Source organism: Carcharhinus amblyrhynchos, chromosome 1 (assembly GCF_965287045.1).
Source record: "Carcharhinus amblyrhynchos chromosome 1, sCarAmb.v2.hapA, whole genome shotgun sequence".
Taxonomy (NCBI): Eukaryota; Metazoa; Chordata; class Chondrichthyes; order Carcharhiniformes; family Carcharhinidae; genus Carcharhinus; species Carcharhinus amblyrhynchos.
This window is the reverse complement of record NC_137324.1, coordinates 73,187,618-73,215,044: the sequence shown is the minus strand read 5'-3', so window position 1 is coordinate 73,215,044 and position 27,427 is coordinate 73,187,618. Positions and strand designations below refer to the sequence as shown.

At 41.3% G+C, this 27,427-nt stretch overlaps 1 protein-coding gene across 9 annotated transcripts in view; it reads right to left on the bottom strand.

The window, feature by feature from the left end:
- Window positions 1-27,427, bottom strand: part of mtus1b (microtubule associated tumor suppressor 1b) — a 144,097-nt gene that overhangs the window by 16,260 nt on the left and 100,410 nt on the right. For 7 of the 9 annotated variants that reach the window (XM_080186903.1, XM_080186887.1, XM_080186912.1 and 4 more), the window contains 2 exons: window positions 19,590-19,831; window positions 4,461-4,527 (listed from right to left, as the gene is read on the bottom strand). In XM_080186903.1, the coding sequence (XP_080043029.1) occupies window positions 4,461-4,527; window positions 19,590-19,831 (309 nt within the window). Of the gene's footprint in view, window positions 1-4,460; window positions 4,528-5,422; window positions 6,115-17,099; window positions 17,147-19,589; window positions 19,832-27,427 lie in introns of those variants that run through there. The other 2 variants (XR_013886460.1, XM_080186950.1) reach the window with 2 other exon arrangements.

Sequence of the window (27,427 nt, the reverse complement as noted above, 5' to 3'; positions counted from 1 at the left end):
AAATTTCTGAAGGAAATCATTAAACAAAAGAAGAAAATTATAGCACAGGAACATGCCCTTCAGCCCTCCAAGCTTGCACTGACTATGGTGTCCGACCAAACTAAAACTCCCAACCTTTCTGGATGCCATGTCCTTCTATTCCCATTCAATGTACTTGTCAAGATGCCCCTTACAACTCATCATCATGTCTATTTCCACTACCTTCCCTTCCACTTATGTTAAAAAAAACTTGCCTCACATCTCCCATAAACCTTGCCCCTTGCACATAAGCCTGAGCCCCCTGGTAACTGACTCTTCCACCTCTGTCCATCCCACTCAATCTTGTAAACTTCTACCAAGTCGTCCTTCAACCTCCATCACCCCAGTGAGAACAAATCATGTTTCTCCACCCTCTTCTCATAGCTAATGCCCTATATGCCAGTTGACATCCTGGTAAATCTTTTCTGTACCCTCTTTAAAGCCTCCACATCCTTCTGGTAGTGTGGTGACCAGAATTGAACACTATATTTCAAGTGCTGCCTAATTAAGGTTCTATAAAAGCTGCAAAGTAGCAGATTAAAGATAACATGAAGGCTATAATTCCACCAATCCATAACTGCATAAATAGGAAACAGTTTTCCTTAAACTACAGCAATTACATCTGCTACTACCCAAAAAAGTGCATCAACACTAGATAAATACAAAGTAAATGTATAATTGAAAATAAAATTAGTTAATAAGAACAAGAGATTTGTCACAGCCACATGTGGGAGCTACTAGGTACCAGTTTGATCCAGGGCAAACATCCGCAGTAATCATCTAAAGTTAGAAAAGCTTTGAATTTTTTTGTAAAAGGGAACAGTATCATTACAGAAAATGAAAAACAGACTGTGACAGGAAGGTATAGAACATAACAGCGCAATACAGGCCCTTCGGCCCTCGATGTTGCACCGACCAGTGGAACCAATCTAAATGAACCTCTAACCTAAATTATTCCAATGTTATCCATATGCTATCCACTGACCATTTGAACGCCCCTAAAGTTTATTTTGTATAGAGTACAAATCTAACAGTAAAACAACTGATGACGCTAGAGGTTATAAAATACAAAAGAATAAAACTGAAACCTCAGCACCTAAATGCACGTAATATTTCCAACAGAACAGAGCAGGCAAATAAAGAAAGATTTGATAGCCAGTGTAGACCTGACTACAGGAGGACATGGATTGGGACTGGAACGGTGAACAGTACAAGATATTTAGGAAGGACAGGAAGTGAGGAAAAGGTGGCAGGATGGCACTGACAGTAATAACACAATAAAGAGGAATGATCCAAGTTCATGAAATGGAAACAGTTTCCACTGAGATGAGTAAAGACAAGTCATTTATGGGAGTCATTGTACAGACTCTTAACAATAACCACATGGTGGTATGGAGCATAAAAGGAAAAGTAATTGCAGCTTGTCAGAAAGGCACGACAATCATGGAGATTCTGATCTATGCTGACTAGAAAAGTAGCCTACATAAAAGTTAATTGGATGTTTAAGATAATTTCTTAGAACAGAATGTTCTGGAGCCAACCAGGAGACCAGGCAGTGCGCAGTGAGTTGGGATGAATTATCTGAGAAGGCAGCCAAAGTAGCAGCAACCATACTATGATTGAATTTTAGATTCAGTTTGAGGGAGAAAGAAGCAAGTCTGAGGCAAAGGCCACAATCATACAAAAAAAAATTAAGTGCCAAACCAGTGAACAAACAGGTGAGTTTCAGACCTGCTTTTTGGGCAAGTTTAAAAATGCAATCTTATGACACTGTTGCACACTGCTTGGAGCAGCATTATGCAGGTGCCCTGACCTCCCTGACACACTTCGTGCCACACCCATCCTCCCATGGCAACATAGATCACATTGGGTCTCTCAGTGGGTACCTAGATATCACTCCATGGGCCATCCAGTCCCTGATTACCCCACCCCACTGATCAACCAATCCACCAAATTGCAGCTCTAGGCCTCACGCTACAGACCGACCCTCCCACTTCGGTCCACGCCATGGCACAACCCCATGGCCACTGCCCAGCCTTGGTCCTGACTTGGGGGGCCTCAATGTCCTTTAATCTCTCCATTTGTTCTTCACAAAAGACACAGAACAGCAATGATTTTCACCAGAATGAGGGCCAACTGACAAAGGGCAAGGCTAGTTTCACCAGCAAAGCTACCCCCATCCTCCATCCTGTCTATCCATCCTTCCACTTAATATTCAATTCCTAGTACTCTGATCACCCTGTAATGGTGATCAAACATCATTTAAATTCTATTGTGCCAGAGTGCTGCACAGATAGAATCTCTTTGGTCCTTTCGTCATTTTTCCCTAGCCTGGTTCTCAGGTCATTCTTCCGTTTACGCACCATTTCTTCTTACTCATTATTACTCAAGTCATAAATTTGCTCTATTGCCTTACCCTCTCACTAAATTTCTAAATATCCCCCACATTGTTTAGAGCCTCCGGTTTCCTCCCACACCCCTAAGATGTGCTGTTAGGCTGATTAGCAGGAATAAATTGTCCCTAAATCAGATTCCCTCAATCTGGATGGCCATAAAACATTAGACAGGGGTCGTGGGTGGAGAGTGGGACTGGTGGTGTTGAGATGGCAGCGCGGGCTCGTTGGGCCGAAGGGCCTGTTTCCTGGGCTGATTTTGTTCTTTGTTCTGACCTATAGCCACAAATATTGAATTCACAAGGATCAGTCATGCCTTTCACTGATAGCCCTAGATACCCAGCAGCCACCCAAGGTGATCGTCAGGTGGTCCAAGTAGTTGAGGCACCTGTTGCTTCAAGGTGAATACAATGTGTCAACTGCCAGAAAACCATGCATCTATCTGCATAATCCTTTCCAAGAATTAACATATGAGCTAAAAATTGAGCGTGTTGAAGTCCTTCCCATTGACAAAGTACCTGCTGATCCAACAGAGTCTTTATAGCCACATTAATCCATCAACCCTAGAATCAAGGGATTCCTGCCACAGAAGCAAACTGTCCACTGACTGGCCCCATCTGTAGAAAAGGCAATGTAGTCAGATGCCCAGGCAATCATCTGGAAGATGCAATTATGGTTGGCTGGTTGGGATATATTCACAGGCTTGGAAGGAGCTTGACCTGTAACATTGATTGTTACCTTCACCATAAAGGCAATGGGCCACCTGTTCCATAATCTTTTCCAAGCCTTTAGCAGTACCGCTACTGCCAACAGAATAAGTTGACCCTATGGTAGAAAGCTGTCTGGGTAGTGTTTTCTTCTCTTATCCCTCAACTATTCCCTCTGATCTGCTGGTTATATATCAATTTGTTACTGTCCCTATTTCTCTTCCACTAAACACATGGATCCCATGTTGAGATGCCCTTTAACCCAATGATGTATACAGCCCAGTTGCTTTATCAATTCACGCTGGGCAGATGTAATAGCAGCCAATGCAATCCTCTAGTCTAGTCACTTGAGAACTTATCCTTGTTGCTTCTCTCCCTTTATTACAACTGAATGCATGTTAGTTTCTCAATGAACAGCAGATGTGTAAGCACCTTAGCCAAAGTGCAGACAGTGCAATATTAAGACTGCTAAGCTGTGATACAATTGGTGACAACTGTTACCTTCAAATAGGCTTTCTGCCTCTGCGAGTTGCCATTTCTGCTGCAAACCACACTGAAATATGCAATGCAGCTGGAAAATGGTTGATGCTTTTTTTCTGGTCTCTTCCTTCTACTCCAAGCCACCTTCATGGGGCTGGCAATGTTCTGCCCCAAGATGCTCTTTTGTTGATTCACCCTACAAGTCAACAAACTGCCTTGGAACGCCAACGTTCACAAAAGTAATCCTTTAAGTTACAAGTACATAGAAAAACCAGATGTTCTGGGAGCATTTTGTTCAGTAGTGGAAGGATGTTTGAACCCAGATCAAGCAGGCAAACAACAAAATAATCTGTAGCCTTGAAACAAATAAATGCGTAGTCAGCTCTAGTAACACTTAAAATCTGCCAAATTTTCCTGGCATTTGAATTACATGTGTATTGCTGCTTCAAATTTAGACATCACGATCATGGCTGAAATTCCAAAATTTTACAAACAAAGAAGAGTTATTTAATTCTAAACTGACTTAAAACACATTCTGCCAAGTATAAAAAGGAATGTTTTAAACCACTGAATCACCCAGTACAAAGTTCATTAATACTGAAACAGTTAAGGTAAAAAGTACATCAAATGTAAGATTTAACTGTCCAGCATTAAATAACCATGATTTTGGGGGTGGGGTGGGCAAATGCTAGTAATTCCACAAAATTGGGTCAAATGACCAATCTCAGGAATTCAAGCAATGTTTTAACAATCATGGAATGGTCAACTGCAGATGTAGTATTAAAATAGTTCAGAGTTCACCAGATCACACCACGCAAGTTAGCTTTGGAGTTGTACATAGTTCAACTGCTCTATTACTTACCTAATTCACCACGTAGTGTAAGCAGCTCCTGAGACAACTGCTCCTGTTGTTTGCTGACTTCCTCCCGCTGTGAAGAAAAATATTTTGTTACTATGGAAATATCCTTATGGGACAAAACTTTTGAAGTACAAACTTTCCATCATTAAACTTAAGAGTATTGGGTTTACAAATAAAGAAATTTAAACAGTTTCACTAATGCACAGATACAAGGACAAAAATCTGCAACAGCAAAAAGCTGCATCAAGTTATATTGCATTAAAGAATATTTAATTTGTATGTCACGTATAACTTTTCCAGTTTGAGACAAAGATGCTTATTTTCAGTAAAAAAAGCAAAATTTTAGTAGCTGGCATTTCTCTATTTTCAGTCTTGACTGTTACACTAAAGGCAAACAGTACATGACCACAGCTTTATTTTAGATTGTATGCAGAATTCTGCATACATAGTAGGGATCAGACTACATGCACTACAATTCCAAATACACTGTTTTAACAAAGTAACATACTGGAATTAGTTCTCAATTCACAATCCTCCCGAGAGTTGCTTTAAAAAGGTTTTAAAACTTCCATCTTTTCTTGGCTCAACTTGAAAGTGCACAATTATAAATTAGAATCAACAAGGAAACATGACGAGCTGACATCAGGACTTCAGTATCTCGGATAAGCAATTTGATTCACCAGCGATCAATAATTCTCAGCAAATTGAACTCGAGCTTGCTAATCCCCAAAGCAGAGTCAGGATGTTGCTTTAAAATGTTATAGGGTGTTCCGAACTCTCCTGTTTAATAATCTGGTTCTCCAATGCATCACAATTATTCAGCTATTACTGGTATGTGGCAAAGAAGAGGGGAAGCAATCTACATTGAGGAACAGCTGGAAAGGAAAAATTGGTTGAAATTACTTGTATCAGTTATCCAAACACTCATTTCCAGTCAGCAAATCACAAAAGAATGCATCAGTTACCCTTTTTCCAGCACAAGGATCGTAGAGGCACATTTTGCTGCTGCTGCTGCAACCCATTCTCCCTTTTTCTGGCTGTGTGTGTATTGTGCAAAAGCACAGGTGGCCACGCCACAACCCAAACTGGTCTTTCTACATTTAAAATACTTGTAGGAAAAGATCCATTAGGCCTTGCCTTCCAAGCTAACTTTCAGTCCAGGATGTGTACCATATTTCCTGCAGTACTCCGGCCTAAAGAAAAAACAGCTGCATTCATGAGTGAAGTGGGAATCGGTCATTACAGGAGGCACAGCCCTATGCGTCTGCAAACTAGAGATGGGAGGAGGGGAACTGATCAATGTTAATTTACTCAAATGTCAGCAGCTAAAGCTGAGCGCTGGAACACATTGATCTTCTAGCTAATACAGTAATGGAAAAGCTCTATTTTTATATCGCAGCTTAATATATAATGCTATCAAGGACCTCCAAGGTCAGGCCAGCTGGAAAACAAAACGCAGTAAAAATTGTCCCAAATCAGTTCCCTATCACTAACACAATCTGCTCAGATTTCCAGTTCAACTCAACCTAAATTAGAACCAGCTACACTGGCAATACCCATATGGTATATATAAAACTATAAGCAAATGTGAAATTCAGATAAACCTAAATTATTGAGCAGCAGAATTAGACACATGTAGGTGAGCATATATACTGGAGAATAAGGTAATTGCTATCAGTGTTGATATTACCACACTGACTGCTAACAGGTGGTGAAAAGCTCAAACATGGTCCCACCTTAGCAAAGTTCAGTGAAAACTTCAAATACCATGACAAAAATGTCATGTTTGAAATATTACAGCAGAGCATGTCACAGCACAAGTTGCAACCCAACAGTTAAAGTAAAAACATGCTATCAAGTACCCGAAAATTCACATTTTAAATGCACTTTTTTGCGTTAGCTTAGGTTAAGAAAACACACTCAATATTGCATTTAAAAATGCAACTTATGAATTTGAAGGATGGATAGACCAAATTTAAAGTTATTTGCAATTATCTAAAAAGGTAGCAGCTCTAGCAAATGCTGAAAAACATGCACGAACATGAGGCATTTAACAAATCTGCTTTTGGCATAGAAAAAGGCATTCAGGGTTGGATCTCCAAAATAACGCACAGTTAACTCAGTGTATGCATTAATAGCGAATGAATTGCACAATTTATAACCAGACTGAAACAGAACAATAGGCTGCTAAAAATCTACACAAAAATATTCTAATTGCTTCCATTTGATTTGATGCATGGAGTATTGTGTTAGTCAGAGGTCAACAGCATCTTTCACCATTAATAATTAGCATTGCACAAGGTTGTGTTTGAGTTTGGAGTATTGGCAAAGGCATTCCACATTGTTACCCAGCTCTTTCCCAAAAATACGCAACACTTGACATGGTAATGGAAAATGCTAGTTTCTTTGCAAACAGCCAAATTTAAAGATCAACTCCAACTGTTAGATTGCTGGTGCAGATGCGTAGCCCGAAGAAAGGGATGAAAAACAAATCTTTCCCTTGGAAAATAAGCTTAACCTCCAACCACAAGTATTTGCAACATGCATCTTGAAACAATCACCAGGCTAGCTACATTTACAAGGTTTAAAAGCAGTCCTCAACTTCAGGAAGCATAGTGCAGTACATACCCTGTCTACATCAATGGGGATAAAGTAGAAATGGTCAAGAGCTTCAGGTTTTCAGATGTCCAGATCACCATCAACTTGTCCTGGTCCCTCCATGCTGACACTATAGTTAAGAAAGCCAATCAACACCTCTACTTTCTCAGAAGATTAAGGAAATTTGGCAATGTCAGCTATGGCTCTCACCAACTTTTACAGATGCACCATAGAAAGCATTCTTTCTGGTTGGTATGGCTCTTGCTCTGTCCAAGGCCGCAAGGCACTACAAAAGGATCAAGAGCAATGGCCAGTCCATCACTCAAACTAGCCTCCCACCCATTGACTACCTACACTTCCCACTGCCTTGGAAAAGCAACTAGCATAATTAAGGACCCCCACATATCCCAGACAAACTTCCACCAGAAAAATGACAGAAGTCTGACACCAACCAACCAAAGAACAGCTTCTTCTTTGCTATCAGGTTTTTGAATGGACCCACCTCACACTAAGCTGGATCTTTCTCTGCACCCTAGCCAGGTCTGTAACACTACATTCTGTACTCTCCTTTCCTTCTACGTATGGTATGCTCTGTCCATATAGTAGGCAACAATACTTTTTACTGTACACTAATACACATAATAAATCAAATTCATCAAGATGCGTTACAAGTTACAGAAGCATCACACTCCCAAGTTCTTTATTACATGGCTAAATTTTAATAATGGGTGTTTATTTGCAGTTATAACAGTGGAAATTTTAAATTATAAAGCTTGCTCTCCAATATTATTCAGTTCTGCAAAGATTGATTCTCAACTTTTGTAAACTACTATACAAGTGCTAATGCTAAAACAGCACTATTTAAATGGTATGTATTGATCAACTTGGGCAAATCATTTACCAGCCTTTACAGCTGTAAGCCATGATGTAGTTTGGCAGCTACAGGGACCGTATAAATTTAAACAAAAAGCAGTTTAATTTTAAAAAAGCCAGACTTGTAGCTCATACTGAAATCACTTTTGCCCCCACTTAGTGCTGCAGTTTTAATTCAGCACTTGGAAATCCTTTATAGTGCAACACAAGAGATGACAACAAATACTAAGCAACTGACATCGTGATTTTAAAATAGATTGGACAATTTATATTTAGTTTTTACATATTCATACGCAAGTACATTAAAATTTAGTGACCTCCAGATAATCAATTTGCCAAGCTGAAATCATCATCCGATTGCTCAGCTCCACCACCCAAAGTTTAAGGAATGGGAAGACAAAGACAACAACAGGCCTCAGCGCTGCAAATACATTCAAATTTGCATGAACACCATTGTTATTTAAGCTATTAGAGTACTTTAGCATGTCTTACCTAAATTTGAAGTACAGGTAACTTGATATACAGCACAAATTTCTCACACAATGCCCCACAAACTGCAGCAATGGGACGTGATTGTAGTGGTAATGCCACTGAACTCTAATAATCGGGAGGTCCAGCCAATCAGGGGACGCTGGTTCAAATCCCAGCGTGACAACTGGTGGAACTTGTATACAATTAGATAATATGGAATTGAAATGCTAATCTCAGTAATGGTGATCGTGAAACCACTGTCAATTGTCATAAAAACCCACCCAGCTCACTAATGTCCTTGAGGAAAGGAAATCTGTTATCCTTTTGTGGTTTAGCCTGCAAGTGAATCCAGACGCAAAGACGTGGTCAACTCAACAGCTTTGACATGCTTATCTTTTTCTATACCCTATGACTATAACATTACATTCTGCACTCTCTCCTTCCCTTCTCTATGTACGGTATGCTCTGTCTGTATGGCACGCATGAAATAATATTTTTTACTGTATATTAATACACATGACAACAAATCAAATTGAAATGGTGTGTAAAGTCCAAGGGAACTTGGGTGAGTAAACAAATGCTGATGTTGCCAGCGATGTCCCCATCCCATGAAAGAATAAACTAAATTGAATGAACAGTTAATTTTGTTTGTTAGTTATCGAGGTACACATTGCTTGGACATGTTTTACTTAGATGGGTTCCATTAGGCCTTTTCTTTTAAAAAAAAGGATGCTTTAAAGGGTACGGATAACATTGGTTAGGCCAATATTTGTCCATGGTATGCACATGCTGTCTTCATGGGCTGCAGCCCATCTGTTGTAGGAACACCCAGAGCACCATTAGAAGGAATTTCCACAGTTTTGGCTCTGACAAGGAAAAGCAATATAGTTCCATGGCTGGATGGGGTGCTCCTATGCATCTGCTGCCCTCATCCTTAGTGACGCAAATCACTAGTTTGAAGGATGCTGTTAAAGGAGTTTTGGTGAGTTTTTGCAGTACATCTTGTAGACGGCACACATTGTGCATCACGAGCGGAGGGAGTCTTGTTGAAGCGGTGCGGTATTCTGTCATACACCTGACTAAGCTTGTCCACAAGAACCAAGAGGGGTCAATTAACTAATTTCATATCCCAGAATACAACAGAAATTTTGATCCTAGTAAAACCAAAATCAATAGGCAATTAAAACAGTGTTATCCTGCACCACTACACATTTTCACTCAATGCACAACCATTATTTTCAATCAAGTCTGATACATACAAAAATGAGAACCACCATTTGGCTCCTTCAGCCTGCTGTGACATTTCAAAGTCACGATTGATCCAACTGTGCCCTCCACTTTCCTGCCTGCTCCCATAAACCTTAATCCAAAGCCTAACCAACTTAGCCTTTCGACATGACCCAGCCATTTTGGCTCTCAAGAGAATCTCATGGACCAAATGTTCTCAGAAAACATTGTCTCATCTATCTCAAGTAGGAGACCCCCAAATTTTTAAGCTGTGTTCCCTAGTTCTAGACTCTCCCAAAAAAAAGGGAAAACATCATTTCAACATCCACCCTATCAATTCCTCTCAGGATTTTCCATGTTTCAATATCATCTCATTCTTGTAAACTCCAATGGATATTTGCCCAATCTGTTCAACTTTTACTCAAACTGAGTCCTTCACATCCTCATCTCAGAAAAATCAGTCAAGTGAACCTTGCCCAAGCTGTTTCGAATGCAATGTATCCCAAGTCCTGAGAGACCAAAACATATGAACTAACAGGAAACAACCGTTTGGCCCCTTACACCTGCACCACCATTCAATAAAATTTTGGGTTGATCAATTTCAATCTCAACTTCACAGTCCTGCCGACAAATTGCCAATTTCTTGCTGCACCTACATAAAGTTTTGCAATTCATGTACAAGGACACCCAATTCCTCTGCATCTCAAGGAGCTTTGCTCGGCAATCCCTCATCATTTAGATAAGCCTTTTTATTCTTCCTGCCAAAACAGACAATTTCACATTTTCTCATTATACACCAGCTGCCCATTTCCTTTGGCAGCCTATATCTGCATCACAATTTAATTTCTTAAATTGTGTAATCAGCAAATTTAACTGGAATATACTATTGGTCCTTTCACCCAAATAATTTATACGAATGGTAAGGACTTGAGACCTTGTCATTTTCATTGTACAAGATGCAAAATAAAAGTACCTGTTCAACTTGTTCACTTTTTCCTTTCCTGTGCCCCCAACAAATCCGCTTTTCCCCTCAAGGGATCAATCAGTTTAGTTATTCTAAGTATTTGCAGAAACTCTTGCTATCTGCTTTGATATTTTTATCTAGCCACCTTATTATTTGCTGGTTCCCAAAATCAATCTCAATCTTAGTAGTATTGTAGACTTCAATATTATCCTCAACTGCTTTAGCCACAGAAGCTTATCTTCCAAACCCACACCACTTCCATTTGGAAGTGCTGCAGATTCATGGGAACACCACCTGCAAGCCACTCACCATCCTGACTTGGAAATATATCGCCGTTCCTTCAGAGTTGTTGGGTCAAAATCCTGGAATTCCCTCCCTAATGGCACTGTGGGTCAACCCACAGAATGTAGACTGCAGCAATTCAAGGAGGCAGCTCACCACCACCTTCTCAAGGGCAATAAATACTGACCAGCCAACGACACCCATGTTCCACGAATGAATAAAACAAAAATCTTTGCTGAGGACCAGAGTGTTGGCGAATCGAGTAAAGAGGACTGTAGACAGGGCTTTAAACTAATTAGGGGGGGGGGGGGGGGGGGGGAGGGTGCGAGGGTAGGTGACGCTACGAGGTCTAAAGTTAAGGATAGGGTACAGGTAAGGGAAGAGGACGAGGATGTCCCAATTGGTGGCGTTACAGCAAATAGGGTCCAGGTGAAGGCTGGGATGAAAGCGCTTTATCTGAATGCACGAAGCATTCGGAATAAAGTGGATGAGCTGGTGGCGCAGATCGACACAAATGGATACGATCTGGTGGCCATTACAGAGACGTGGCTGCAAGGTGACAGGGACTGGGAGATGAATGTACAGGGCTATCAAGTGTTTAGGAAGGATAGGCAGGAGGAAAGAGGGGGTGGCGTAGCTCTGCTGATTAAGGATAGCATCAGGGTGGTAGCAAGGGATGATATCGGAGCCAAAGAGCAGAACGTGGAATCATTGTGGGTGGAGATTAGGAACAGCAAAGGGAGGAAGACGCTGGTGGGTGTCGTCTATAGGCCCCCGAATAATGATCTGGAGGTGGGGCGGGCTGTTAACACGCAAATAAGTGCGGCGTGCAGGAATGGGACGGCAGTAGTTATGGGAGATTTCAATCTGCATATTGATTGGTCGACCCATGTTGGACGAGGTGGGCTCGAGGAGGAGTTCTTGGAATGCTGCCGGGATAATTTCCTTGAACAGTGTGTGTTGGAGCCGACGAGGGAGCGAGCTATCTTGGATCTGGTGCTATGTAATGAGGCGGGTAGAATTAGGGACCTTGCGGTGAAGGATCCTCTTGGAGAGAGTGATCATTGTATGGTGGAGTTTCTGGTGCAGATGGAGGAGGAGAAAGTGGGTTCCCGGACACGCGTCCTTTGTTTGAATAGAGGGGAGTATGGTAGGATGAGAGAAGAATTGGCGAATGTGGACTGGGGGAGTGCGTTGGAAGGTAGGTCTGCTGAGGAGCAGTGGAGGATCTTTAAGGAGATCTTTCTTGGTGCTCAGCAGAAATTTATTCCGATGGTTAAAAAGGACAGTAGGAAGAGAGGTAATAAGCCGTGGATAACGAAGGAGGTGAAGGAAAGTGTTAAATTAAAAGCGGAGGAATTTAGAGTAGCTAAGAGTAGTGGGCGAGAAGAGGATTGGGAAAGGTTTAAATGTCAACAAAGATTGACAAAGAAGTTGATAAAGGAGGGTAGGAGAAGCTATGAGGCTGGGCTAGCACTTAATATAAAAAAGGATAGCAAGAGTTTTTATAAATATATAAAAAGGAAGAGGCTGGCTAGGGTGAACGTTGGTCCTTTAGAGGATGAGAAAGGGGAGCTAGTGGTAGGGGATGGGGATATGGCTAAGGTCTTGAATAACTTTTTTGTTTCTGTCTTCACGGAGGAGGACGTGAATAATTTGCCGGGTGTTAGCGATGGAAAGGTGGTAGGAATGGAGGGTCTTAATGATATTACTGTTACTAGAGAGGTGGTGCTCGACAGACTGGAGGGGCTGATTGTGGACAAGTCCCCAGGACCGGATGGAATGCATCCGAGGGTTCTGAAAGAAATGGCGGAGGTGATAGTGGATGCCTTGGTGGTTATTTTCCAGACGTCGCTGGATTCCGGGGAAGTGCCGGAAGATTGGAAAACGGCTAATGTTACGCCGTTGTTTAAGAAGGGTGCCAGGCAAAAAGCGGGGAATTATAGGCCGGCTAGTTTAACGTCTGTGGTAGGTAAAATGTTAGAATCCGTCATTAAGGAGGAAATTGCGAGGCATCTTGAAGGGAATTGCTTGATAGGGCGGACGCAACACGGTTTCATTAAAGGGAAGTCGTGTCTGACAAATTTACTGGAGTTCTATGAGGATGTGTCTAGGGCAGTGGATAGAGGAGAGCCGGTGGATGTGGTCTTTCTGGATTTTCAGAAGGCGTTTGACAAGGTACCTCACAAGAGGTTATTGCAGAAGGTCAGGGGACATGGAGTTGGGGGTAGGGTGTTAGCGTGGATAGAGGATTGGTTGTCAAATAGGAGGCAGAGAGTGGGGGTCAACGGGTGCTATTCGGATTGGCGGTTGGTGACTAGTGGGGTGCCCCAGGGGTCGGTGCTGGGGCCTCAGCTATTTACCATTTATATAGATGATCTGGAGGAGGGAACCGAGTGCAGGGTGTCGAAATTTGCTGATGACACCAAGATTGGGGGAAAGGCAAATTGTGCGGAGGGTGTGGAGAGTCTGCAGAAGGATCTAGATAGGCTGGGCGAATGGGCCAGGAAATGGCAAATGGAATTTAATGTTGGCAAGTGTGAGGTGGTCCACTTTGGTAGGAAGAATGGTAGGAAGGACTATTACTTACGTGGCGAAAAACTGCAGCAGGCGACGGTGCAGAGGGACCTCGGGGTCCTTGTGCATGAGTCGCAAAAACCCAGCTTGCAGGTGCAGCAGGTGGTCAGGAAGGCGAATGGGATGCTGGCCTTCATAGCGAGGGGGATTGAATATAAAAGTAGGGAGGTCTTGCTGCAGCTGTATAGGGCATTGGTGAGGCCGCAGCTGGAGTACTGTGTGCAGTTTTGGGCGCCGCACCTGCGCAAGGATATTTTGGCCCTGGAGGGAGTGCAGAGGAGGTTTACTAGGCTGATACCGGAGTTGAGGGGATTGAGCTATGAGGAGAGGCTGAATAAACTGGGCTTGTACTCGTTAGAGTTTAGAAGAATGAGGGGAGATCTCATTGAGACGTATAAGATGATGAATGGGATGGATAGGATAGAGGTGGAGAGACTCTTCCCGCTCAAAAAAGACAGTAGGACTAGGGGGCACAGCCTCAAGATAAAGGGGAGGCGGTTTAGAACGGAGTTGAGGAGGAACTTCTTCACTCAAAGGGTGGTGAATCTCTGGAATTCTCTGCCCGTTGAAGTGGTGGAGGCTGCCTCGCTAAATATTTTTAAGAAGCGGGTTGATGGGTTCTTGATAAGAGAGGGGATTAAGGGTTATGGGGAGAGGGCGGGAAAGTGGAACTGAGCCACAACAGATCAGCCATGATCTTATTGAATGGCGGGGCAGGCTTGAAGGGCTAGATGGCCTACTCCTGCTCCTATTTCTTATGTTCTTATGTTCCAAGATACCTTAAATGTTTGCTACTGCTTTAACATCCTACCTATTTTCCCCACAGCTCATTTGAGCCAACTGAAAGACAACAAGGCCAATGTCTTAGCTCAAAGCTGAAGGCGAAATTTTAAAATCTGTTATGAACACTTGCCTGGAGGTTTCTTTACCATTGACGTCACTAAATAATCCTGTCTCACTACATATTAGCACAGTGCCGCACAGTAGCTCAGTGGTTAGCACTGCTGCTTCACAGCTCCAGGGACCTGGGTTCAATTCCTGGCTTGGGTGACCATCTGTGTGAAGTTTGTACATCCTTGTGTCTGCGTGGGTTTCCTTCAGTGTCTTCCCACAGTTCCAAAGATTGCGGTTTAGGTTGACTGGCTATGCTAAAATTGCATCTTAGGTTAGAGGGATTAGCAGGTAAATATGTAGGGATATGGGGTAGGGCCTTGGGGGGTGGGGAATATTGTGGTCAGTGCAGACTTGATGGGTCAAATGGCCACTTTCTGCACTGTAAGGTTTCTGACATTCATTGATACCAGTTTTTTGCTGCACCTATAGTTTTGCAATTATGAACGAGAACATGAATCCTCAATCTACTCTCCAAAGATACCTTATTGACTTGCCTTCCGGACTACTTTTGCCAATCTGAGTTGTCCAAATCCACACAGATTGGAATTACCTATTATTGCAGCACCACCTTTCTTACAAGTCCATTGTTTCTTCCTGCATACTCAAATGTTATTAGAGTCATAGAACCCTACAGTGCAGAACAAGACCCTTCAGCCCATCGAGTCTGCACCGAACACAATCCCTCCCCAAGCCCTACCCCCATATCCCTACATATTATACCCACTAATCCCTCTAACCTATGCACACTAAGGGGCAATTTCTTAGCATAGCCAATCAATCTAACCTGCACATCTTTGGACTGTGGGAGGAGACCGGAGTACCCAGAGAAAACCCACACATACACAAGGAGAATATGCAAATTCCACACAGAGTGACCCGAGCTGGGAATTGAACCCAGGACCCTGGAGCTGTGAAGCAGAAGTGCTAACGTGCCACCCTTATTGTTACGAGTTTTTTTAAAAACAGGTAAATGAAACTATTGCTCTTAATTTGACTTCTCTGCCATTTCAAAAAAACTTAACACAATTGAGTCAAAATAATTTTACATTACTTGCCCAGGTATATCTAGTACAGTTTACGTCAGCTGTGGCTCAATGGTAGCAGTCTCACCCCTGCATCAGAAAGTTCAAGTCCGGCTCTGGAATCTTGCTAAAGGCCAAGGAACACTGCACTTGAAGGCATTGTCTTTCAGAAGAAAGATTGTACTGAAGGTTTTGTTGATCCTCAGGTGGATATAAAAATTCTGTGACAATATTCCAATCCAAGTTCTACCTCATGCCCTGGGTCAAATACTCATTTCAATCAACACAGCTTTAAAATGGTCTGATTATTACATGGTCTGTTTTGGAGCTTGCTGTGTGCACATAGCTGAAATACTTTTTACATTATAATTACTGTGTTATTCATCAAACTGGTGAATGAGCTGTGATCCTATTGTTAAAAAGGCACTGTGCAAATGCATGTTTCTCTTTCTTTGCTCAAGTACAGGTGCTCTGGGAAAAAGGAGGGTCGTGAATTAATTGGATAGCTGTCACAAGAGCTTGCACAGGCTCAAATGGTTTAAATAGCCAAGACATTACAAACAACCTCCATTATCTACATGATAATACCCTTAACAGCATTCCGACCTAATTTTCACTAATAGCTTTAAGCTGGATAATTAATGGTTCCAGGTGACTCCCGAATACTTCTCCATTATAGTTAATGGACATCACTTACTTTACATCATGGTTTCCCAATGCAAAAACATGTCACTTTAGATTAAAGTCCTTCTGCAAATGTCAGTCAGTTTTGCTCCTTATACCCTCCACTCCATTCCTGCCCCCCACAATCTCACCTTTTTTTGACCCCACCCACCTCCTTCACTCAATCCTTCCAAATCTTAAAGAACGTGATTGGCCAGATTTGACCAAATGGATTTGAAGAAAATTAAAATTAGAAGATGTACAAACAAGGCACATTCTCAACAGTTAAGATAGATGAAAAGATACATATTTTCAATAAAAGTTACTGCAGCTCAAAGGATAAACTCAGCCATATACCAGTTTCTCTCTCAATTCAGAGAGATGTTTGAGAACTGTATTAAAACCCTCAATTGTCAGTCTGCACATTAATGGCCTATTAAAACTACAAAATTCTGAATTGAGGATAGCTACTTTGAAGATAACTGCTAATGAAAACTAATTAACCACTGACCTGCAAGTATTCACTTAATGTCAGCATGCAGTCAATTGAAAATTTGACCAGAAATGCACTTCATTTCCACACTCAATTCAATCTTTCTGATCCAGAACTGTTTAGTTCAAGGCTCATTGACCTTCCTTCTCAATTATTCCAAATTTCTCTCTCAGTATCTATCTTGAAGCAAGAAGGATGATCAGCCCTATATCATTACCAAGATCCCAGGTAGTCTTTTGTCCTTTGAATATTTAAGGCAGAGATGGATAGATTCATGGTAAGTGGGGTGCAGATTTAGCAGTTACCATGACAAAGCAGGCTCAAGAGGCCAAATGGCCTACTTTGTTCTAATGCCATCAGCTCGTAGCCATAGCGCTAACAGCTGAAAATTTAGAAAAGGTCTGAGATGCTCTGTTCCAATGAAATCCAGACAAAACATTTGGAAACATGTCAGCAGACTGAGGAAGTCTGATGATCACTGCTGGTCATTCACCTTGCTGCAGAACAAAGCAGCTTAGCATTTCAAAACAAACTTCACTTCAATATAATGCTGCAATATATACAGAGCTCCAACTCACCATCAGCTCTATGGTTCCTCCATGTAATTATTAGATTGTTTGCCTGACTGCAGAGCAAGCAGAAATTTTGTCCAAATAAAAAAAAAAATCAGGAAGACTGAAGCTCATATGAATTCCATTTCTGCTAAGCTAGACAGTTTGCGATCATGTGTTACACTTGACTCCATAAGCAACTTAAAATTGATCCACCATTGCTGGTTCTGTCTTTATACAAAGGCTTTAAGCTTGGAAAATCCTTCCGTTAACCACTCCAACCTTTAGAACACTACAAACCTCAACTGTTCCCAGGTTTTTAATCATTTGGCCCAGACTCCCTCAGCTTGTGTGAAATTTTACATTAAACATCTGTAAGTGCCCAAAATGTCTTGGGGCATGATGTTATAGCTGTTATGTGAATACAGGTTGCTGTCATTACTCTCTCCACATAACCCTCAACTACCCTTTGCCACATTCTCACGCTACTATCCTGGGCTTGACTGCTCTTTGAAAGCATCAATTACTTTAAGCCTGAAAACTCTAAAAAGGCCTATAAGAACATAAGAAATAGGAGCAGGAGTAGGCCATCTAGCCCTTCAAGCCTGCCCCAATAAGATCATGGCTGATCTGAAGTGGATCAGTTCCACTTTCCCACCTGCTCCCCATAACCCTTAATTCCCTTTGTCAGAAATCTACCCACGACTTAAACATATTCAATGAGGTAGCCTCCACCACTTCAATGGGCAGAGAATTCCAGAGATTCACCACTCAGAAGTTCCTCCTCAGCTCTGTTCTAAACTGTCCCCCTCTTTAGGAATATATCATTGTCTCCTTATAAATCAGCAAACCTAGCAGCACCATCCTTTTGTACCTTCTGCACCATTCAGCACACCCTTGAGGGCTAACTTTACAAACACAACAAATGTTAAACTCCATGGTCCAATTCACTTGGTCTGATACTGGGCTTTTGAGCGACCTGAAAAAAAATCAGTTCTTAATTCCTTGCCACACAACCAAGGCCCTCATCATCAAAAACAATTATTACCATGATTGTAAGACATCACTGCTTTGACAAATCTGGTTCAACAATGTCAACACTTTCGCTGAAGGCTTCGTGCTTGACTACACTCCCCACTGTGGTGACAGTAGATGAGAAGGATAGGTGGATTGGCCATGGTAAATGCAAGGGGTTATGGGGATAGGGGTAAGATGCTCTTTGAGATATGGTGCAGATTCAATGGGCCAAATGGCCTGCTTCTGCACTTTAGGGGTTCTATTTTATTGTAGAATCACACTAGGCTTTTCCACAGTCCAAAAATGTGCAGGTTAAGTGGACCAGCCATGCAAAATCGCTCATTAGTATCCCTTGTACTTTACCCAGTTTTCTCCAATTTTTTGTAGAAATTTAAAGCAATAAACAATGCACACTGCCCAAATCACTTGAAAGACAATGCACAGAGCAAAATCAAGCTTTCTACAGCTCTCAATATTAAAATAAATCCAAGATCAAATGCTTAAAGTTCTGCAGCATTCCAATCATGAAAACACTAATCTCAACAGTGCAAACATTTCAGACAGCTTTATCTGAAGTTTCATTCATTGACAATGTATACCAGAAGATGCATCAATGCAAAGAACATCCTTTCTCTACATGTCATATTTCATGCAGAAATAATCCATCTTTAGATTTATTTGAATGTGTCAAAAATAATGCGCATTTTTTCTCTTCATTTTCTACAACCTGCTTTCAACCTGAAAACTGAAGGCAATTCCAAGTCCTTGGTTCAACTTCAAATCTAACGTGTCACTACCACTTGCTTTCTCTATAAGATCATTTGACACAATTCAGCCAAAAGATAATGCAACAATGAAACAACATATACTTAGCAGAAATGCTAACTATAAACAGGTCCAGTATTATTGCATTACAAAGCAGTTGCAAAGGCAAATATAAGCCATGTACAATAGAAAGACACTTGAATATGTATTTCATTTTTAAACTCCCCATTCCTTACAACCTTTAAAAAATATTTGGATGAGCACGTGAAATATCAAAATATTCAGGGATATAGGACAGGAACAGGAAATGGGATTAATGCACTTTCAGTGGTAGATATTGTCTGTGTAAACTCGATGGGCCTTCTGTAAGGTACGTCTCTATGGCTATGATTCTAAATCCATATTTATCTTCCAAAGAGGTCATTTTGAGAAACCAAAATATTTTTAAACCTGGAGTCCCAAATGTTGTAAAATACTTGTAACCAATTATTTATGCGTAGAGTGAATATCACACCACACAAGAGCATTTTAACCATTAAATACTCTACCACCCACCTCAATCCTTGATTAAAAATTAAGATAATTCTGACTGTTTCACCAATCTTTTGAATCACAATTATTCATCAACTTAGTAGAGAGATCCAAGAGATTACCAAATTGTTCAATGAATTTCAGATTGTCCCAATTTTTGAAAAGGCAAAGCAATCAACCGCAAGCAAAGAAACTAATTCTCACCTGAGCTTGGAGATATTGAACAACTATTGCAACAGCTTCAAATCTTTGGTTACTCGTTTTTAATAGTTCTTTCAACAGCACAATCCATTCAAACTGCTTCTCACATTTAGCTTTGTAGTGAGGTAACCCAGGGGATTTCTTCACAACTGGAAGCAGATCTGGTGGAGCCTGAGTTGATGTACGAGTTGTTTGGAAACCTGGCTTCTGTGTGGAAGAGCTTGATTTCACCCAAGTTCTGTCAGCTAGGAAACAGAAAATGGACACAAATGTTACATACACTAAATAAAAATTCAGACAAATTAAAGGCTGCATTTTTCAAGGGGCAATTGTGAAACATTTAGCTTTGCCAACTTGTTTCCAAGTTAGACAGTGTAAACTACCAAAAAGTAGACATTAAACTTAAACTCAAAATTATCTTTTAGGGAAGAAAACTCTTGCCACGTCCCAAGTGAGTTGGACTGGGGGTAGATGAATAGATTGCCTTAAGTGGCCAAGCATGCCATTTATCTGAATCATTGTTAAAGAATAATTACCATACAAACAGCAGCAGTACAAAGGTAACCCACCAATATTCATGGCAACTAGAGACAGGCAATTAATGTTTGCCATGCTGTTGACCTATACATTGAGATTAAATATTTGACGTATCCTTGTGTATTCAGGCAACAGAATCCTATTTTGCTTCACAAGACTGACAGATTAAAGTTACAAATTAGATTTACTAAAGGCAGTATGCTGTTGATCCCAATTGGGAAAAAATACATCATGAATGAGGAGATATAATAAAGCTGTTTTTAACTAACAGCCACTAACATTTGCAAGGCCTTAAGGTCTGGGGAGGCAGGGGTGTTGGGTGTGGAGAAAGTAGTGGGAATAGCCAAAGCTGGAAGAATTGGGGCAGGGCTGGAAGATGATTGAGCGGGTGATTAAATTTTCATTAAAAGGTTTTGAAAGGTGGAGTGAAAATTACTAAGACAATAGTTACCAAGCATAATGGGAAGTGAACAGTACAACACAATCTGGTAGGATAACACTGTACAGTTTAAGCCATGACTTCCTGACCTCTGCATTTGGACTATATTGAAATGATACTGTCATAGATTTGAAAAAATTCTGATGCCATGTTGTTTACTACCTGCGGCACAAGGAAACATTGATAGCCAATTACATTACCATTGCTAGAATGTCACGTTAATTTGGGACACACTGCACTCCTCCGCCACAAAAAAAACTGGTATCCTTGTTCACATTCTGATATTAACAACAATAGCTCATATCTAATTTACTGATGCTAACCTAATTGGTCAAGCTTTATTAAATTTCCATTCCAACTGTATTAACACCTTCTTTCCCATTCTGTTATTGGCCAACATCATCTTGTCCTGTGTTTAAATCCTACATTACTGAGTAACTTCAGTTTCCCTGCTGTTCTATCAAAGCAGTAACTGCAGAGACAATTCCTTTGGCAAGTAAATTTAAATCCCTCAATTACAGTTTTCAGGAGTACTAGTTTTTTTAAACTATTGGTTTCAGCCCTTAAAATTTGTATTTCAACATGCTGGGAGGGCCCTGGAATTAGATTTACTTGATTAAAACGGCTTTATGCAATTATTTGAGTATGTAGGTATGACATTGTTTTGTGTTGATCCAGAAAGCAGATTACACAGAAGTGGTTCCATATTCAGTAGCAAAATCTACAGCCCAGTATTGCAAAAATTAGATTTCATAATCCTCAATTTTATACCAAGATGCAACCAAAAAAAAAGCAAATAAGAAAGTGCTCCTTGTAAGAAGTTCTATGGATAAATTTTCAAGCACTTAATTATCCATTTGCCAGCCTCTTACCTCATTCTGCATCCTAAATAAACTGCGCATTGCAACTGCACAAGATTTGGTCATTTGATTTGCGATTTATGCCATAGCTTAGCACAGTAATCATGCAATGGTAAATAAACTAAAGACTGTTCACATGCTTAGGTAAGCAGTTCCAACATCCATAATGCTTAATGCTTTCCGGGCTAAGCCGTTCACTTTGCAAGAACCTCACACATCAGCTCCACAGCATACTGTCTCTAAGATGCAATACAGCAAGTCATTAAAGCTTGTTTCAACACCACCCCAAACCTGTTACCATCACCACCTATGAAGTGGGTGGCAAATGCATGGGAAGAATCACTGCTGCCTAAATTCCATTCCAAGTCCCATACCATCTTGTCATTGCATATTGTACCTTCCTGTTGGAATCCTGCAATTTCCCAATAACATTGTAAAAGCTCTTGCAGTACAAAATAGAATGGTTTAAGCTGGCCCACTGTCACCTTCAACAGGAACTGGGGATGGATATTCGAAGCATATTTCAGCTTCATGTACAGTAAGTGACTACGTCAAATATTCTTGTATTGTTGGTGCCTTTTCACTCAAGCTAGATGATCAGTAAAAATTGTCACTTTAAGACCAGCCTTGTTGAGTAAAAGGTCACAGTTAAACACTACTCAGCACCGGGAATATAAAAAAGGGGAGGTGTTTTCTTACTTAAGAAAAACGTACTTCTTTAGCAACTTTGTGAATAAAGTTGTTTGTTCAACTTAAGGCACCTCCAGGAGAACATCTGGCGACGAGGATAAACAATCGTGATGCTGCCTTGAGTGCTGCACCAATAGTATAATGTTTTGGACAAATACTGAAGGAAAAGAAAATACCAGAATGCCCCATTTCAGGCAAATAGACCCATTTGACTCCACGGTAGACTGGAGTCAAGCACTGGGTTTTTATTTCCAGGCTCATGAAAGAGAAGACACACAAAGCAATTCTCCGAAGCATTTGTGGAAATCAGATGATAGGTCTGACTTGGGCTTGGGGCCGAGATTGCACATCAGTGAACTCATGGATTTACTGAAGGATCATTTTCAGCTTAAACCATCATATTCCAGAAATTCAAAATTTAATTTCAAGGCTGAGAATCTCAGGCAAATTGATCACAACTTCAGTATTGTAAGTGTACCCAAAGTGACACTGCAAGATCAAATTGTTGGACATGCCACAAACTCTGGCATAGAAGGCTGATTGCTTGCAGAAGTTAAAATGGGCAACAGATAGTGCTGGCCACAAAGATTCCCAGGAGCTGCAGTGCACAAATATATCATACCATATATTAGGGCAGGAACCTGCAGCCAGCCACGGCAAACAGCCAGTGAAACCAGGAGGCAGGAAACAATTCCAGTCACCCACAGAACAAAAAATATGGGAGGAAATTAGACTAACTTTATGGTGAAATGGTACTGATGAGGTAACTGCATTCATGAATCAAGTAGGTCAAGGAAACCGAATGTTGTCATGAGAAATTGATAAAACAGTGCAGAGTTAGATCAAGACTGTTGAGCAAAGCTATGATGTTACAAAGTGCTCATCTCTTATGAAAGTGAAAGCCACGTTTCAATACCCAAAAGAAGATGCCTAACCACTGAATTTGAGCAGTTCTGCCACCATAATATCACCCAAGAGCTCTGGGCAGCAATCTGCCCAGTTCTTGGTAATACTATCAAGCCCTCTGGACTGTGATTGGCTTAAAGAAATCAGATTGAACTGGTCCAAGATCTTGCAAGTGTGAGCAGGGGTTGCTGGAATCAAGAGAATACAACATGTTCCATGACAAATTAGGTAAAATCAAAGACCACAAGTTAAGATTTACATTGATCTAGAGGCAACTCCCCAATTCTGAGAAATTGGCTGGTGAGGTAAACAGATTGGAAGAACTGGGCATCAATGAGCAGGTTAGTTGTCAGCGTGGGCAGCACCCATTGTCCACATACTGAAATTTGGAACAGACATCTGCGTTTGCAGTAACTATAAATAGGTCAAACTTGACAAACCATCTAAATTGCAAGAATTGAAGACCCGTAAGCAAAGCAGGCAGATCAACCTTGCATAAATCTGAATACGAGTCATAGCTAGCAGCAACTCAAATTAGATAACACTGCGCAGGGAGATGGCACAAAGGCCTATTCCAATAGGCATGTCTTCAGCATGTGCAACATTTCAGAGGATGGTGAATCTGCTACAGAGGTGATCCTGGATTGTGGTATGGCTGAGGAGGTCCTTGTAACTGGATCAGCAATGGCTAAGCTTTGAGCAAACTTAGAAGTGTAAAGCCGTTTCAGCTGGCTGGATTCTGCATCACAATCAACTCTACTATCTCCCTTCCATATTCTACAAAAGACAATTCATGGCTGGTCTTGGGAAGCAAGCTGCATTCCTCAAACCTATTAATGCAATTCAATCCATCTAAAGAACTAATATCAACCTGCAATGCTTTTCCATATGGCATTGACACAGTGTCCCCCATGATGTGAACAATGGCTCTGAAAGGCAGAGGATATGCTGTTCAGAACCCTCTGTGGCTGAAGGGTTTTTACAAATAAAAGGAAAGAGGACTATCAATGGTCTCCAGCTCAAGAAATGCCACCAGTGATTACATGGTAAACACTTCATTTTGGGCTTCTTCAAAGAGGACAAGGCTATCCCGCCGAGAGCCTTGGCAAGAATTCAGTCATTCCGTGCCAATGCGCTTAAACTGATCTGGGACACCCAGTCAATGCAGAAACCCTTTGCCACCTGCCACCAACTATCGTCTTGGTATTTTTTTGGACATATTGGCAACTGTCACTTTAAGACCAGCCGACAGGTCACATGGTCTGAAAAACTAAACACCACCTAGCATAGGGAAATCACCAAGAGGTGACTTTTTCTAGCTAGTAGCATATAATGGAATAGCTTGCAGCAACTGAACCAACCTTATAAATCAAGTTATTTGTCCAACTTAAGCTTCTGGGAGTACATCTTTACAACTTACTATGCTACCACATTACTTTGTGAAAAAGATAAATAGCTTTCATACTCAAACCTCTCAGTCAAAGGAGACTGACTTATGTTCTTATGATATGATGTAGGCAAAATGGCAATTATCCTGACAGTACATCAGGCCTCCACCACTCACACTTGGGTCTTATTCCATGACCACCATATTTAATGCTCACAGCATGCTACTACAGGGCAGAATCACCTACTGATTAATTCACACCTAGGATCAAATACACAGTTACTGTACAGCTTATAGGCATTCAACCCATCATGTTTTGTGCTGGAACTAGTGCCTGCTTTCCCACCCCACTTCCAGAGGCCCTATAATTTTTTTCAGATAATAATTCAATTCTCAAAAGCCTCAATTGTTCCCACTACACAGGTATGCATTCCAAACCCTAACTACTCACTGTGTGAAAGCAATTTTCCTCCCCTTTTGACACTTGTTTCTTTTGCATCAAATCTGTGCCCTCAGATTCTTGATCCTTCCACCAAATGGAAACAGTTTTGCTGTCCAGAACCCTTATGAACTGACACCACTTTAAGTCTCTCCTCAATCTTGTTAGGAGAATTTACATAACTTAAGTTCCTCATCTCACGTTTAGTACCAAGTTAATGCCAATAACCCACAGTCCAGCTACAGATAATCCAATCTTTTCACCTCATACCCAAACTTCATCTCCTGTTCTTTATGAGTGTAAAACAGACAAGACGAGGATATTCCTTTTCCAAGTTCAATGGGACCAGGGCTCTGCAAGATTTTGTTCTCACTTGAAGGTTGTTAGAACTTTTTATGTTATGTTAAATTAGCATAGCCTGCATCATGGACAAATCACATTATAGCATCAATGCAAATTTACAGAAGTGCCACATCTAAGATCACAGATACTCCAGTATATACCAGAAATTGCTTTTTAATTTGCTTATCTATTTGGTGCACAACACAAGCAAGCAACCAATTACTAGCGGTGTACCGCAAGGATGTGTTTTGGGGCCACTTCTGTTTGTCATTTTCATAAATGACCTGGATGAGGGTGTAGAAGGATGGGTCAGTGAATTTGCAGATGACACTAAAGTTGGAGGAGTTGTGGACAGTGCAGAACGATGTTGCAGGTTACAGAAGAACAGATAAGATGCAGAGCTGGGCTGAGAGGTGGCAAATGGAGTTTAATGTGGAAAAGCGCGAGGTGATTCACTTTGGAAGGCGTAACAGGAATACAGAGTACTGGGCTAATGGCAAGTTACTTGGTAGTGTGGATGAGCAGAGAGATCTCAGTGTCCATGTGCATAGATCCCTGAAAGTTGGCACCCAGGTTGATAGGGTTAAGGCAGCATATGGTGTGTTAGCTTTTATTGGTAGAGGGATTGAGTTTAGGAGCCACAAGGTCATGTTGCAGCTGTACAAAACTCTGGTGCGGCCACACTTGGAGTATTGTGTATAGTTCTGGTCGCCGCATTACAGGAAGGATGTGGAAGCATTGGAAAGGGTGCAGAGGAGATTTACCAGGATGTTGCCTGGTAAAGTGGGAAGATCGTATGAGGAAAGGCTGAGGGATTGAGACTGTTTTCGTTAGCGAGAAGAAGTTTAAGAGGTGACTTAATAGAGGCATATGATGATGATCAGAGGATTAGATAGGGTGGAGAGTGAGAGCCTTTTTCCTCAGATGGAGATGGCTAGCACAAGGGGACATAGCTTTAAACTGAGGGGTGATAGGTATAGGATAGATGTCAGAGGTAGGTTCTTTACTCAGTAGTAAATGTCTACTCTGGAATGCCCTGCCTGCAACAGTACTGGACTTGCCAACATTAAGGGCATTTAAATGGTCATTGGATAAACGTATGGATGATATTAGAATAGTGTAGATTAGATGGACTTTAGATTAGTTTCACAAGGTCAGTGCAACATTGAGGGCACTGCAATGTTCTAAAATGTGATGCAGGACTTCAATTATGCAGAGAAAATATGGTACTAGTCTTTGAATGGGAATATTCAAAACTGACAAAGTTTTAGGGTAAACAATGACAAACTGGTTTCACTGACAGGAGTGACAGTAATCTGAAGATAGCAAGGCAAGATAAATTGGTGAAAACAACAAGAGGGAAGCTGAGGATCAGCAATTATAATCCACAAAGCAGTACCTGAAATGAATTAATATACACTTTAGAAGGAAAAAATGCAAGACTCTTGGACAATGAACACACAGCTTTCAAGGTGCTTGAAGCGCAGCGAACTGAGGTAAACATACTCCTCCCCATTCACTAGGATATCAACATCCTTCACCTCCACTTGAAATCATGTAAACCCTTTTGGACCCATACACACCACCTCAGGTATTGGAGGTTAATCCTCAAGTTTGGAAAAATTAATGGTCTTCAAGAATTCCCAACTGCAGTGCCAAACAATCCCTGGTTTCACCCCCACACAGCTCATGGGCATCTCTAAACCCTATCCCCACACATGGCTGATGTGCATCCTGATGCAGAAATGAAAAATTCGGAACTGTGCGCAACTGTAGCTGTGCACAAAACACCATGGAGCATACAATGACAACTCTCAAACATGAAGGCAATGTCACAATAATACACAGCACCACTTGTGGCATGACCACCTTCAGATAAAATTAAAGCTGCTGTTCTGAGCCTTACATATGTAGTTGGTGGAGGCACAATGGGCCAAATGGCTTGTACTGTATAATTGCAGGGTGGCATGAAAATGGATAGTTTTAAAATAACTGCATCAAGAATGCAGAAAGTGCTTCACCTTTCATGACACCATGTGATGTTTACGATTCACCTCAACTACAGCAAATTGTACCAAACTTACTGTATGATGCAAACTGGAATGCCACCCACTCCTCACCAAACGTTATACAGCTGTGCCAGATCACTCCCACATATCCAGGAATCATTCCCACCAGCATTCCGAGTGGAAACTGGAGCAAAATTACACCTCCACTGTCCCCAGTATGGTCTGGTTCGGA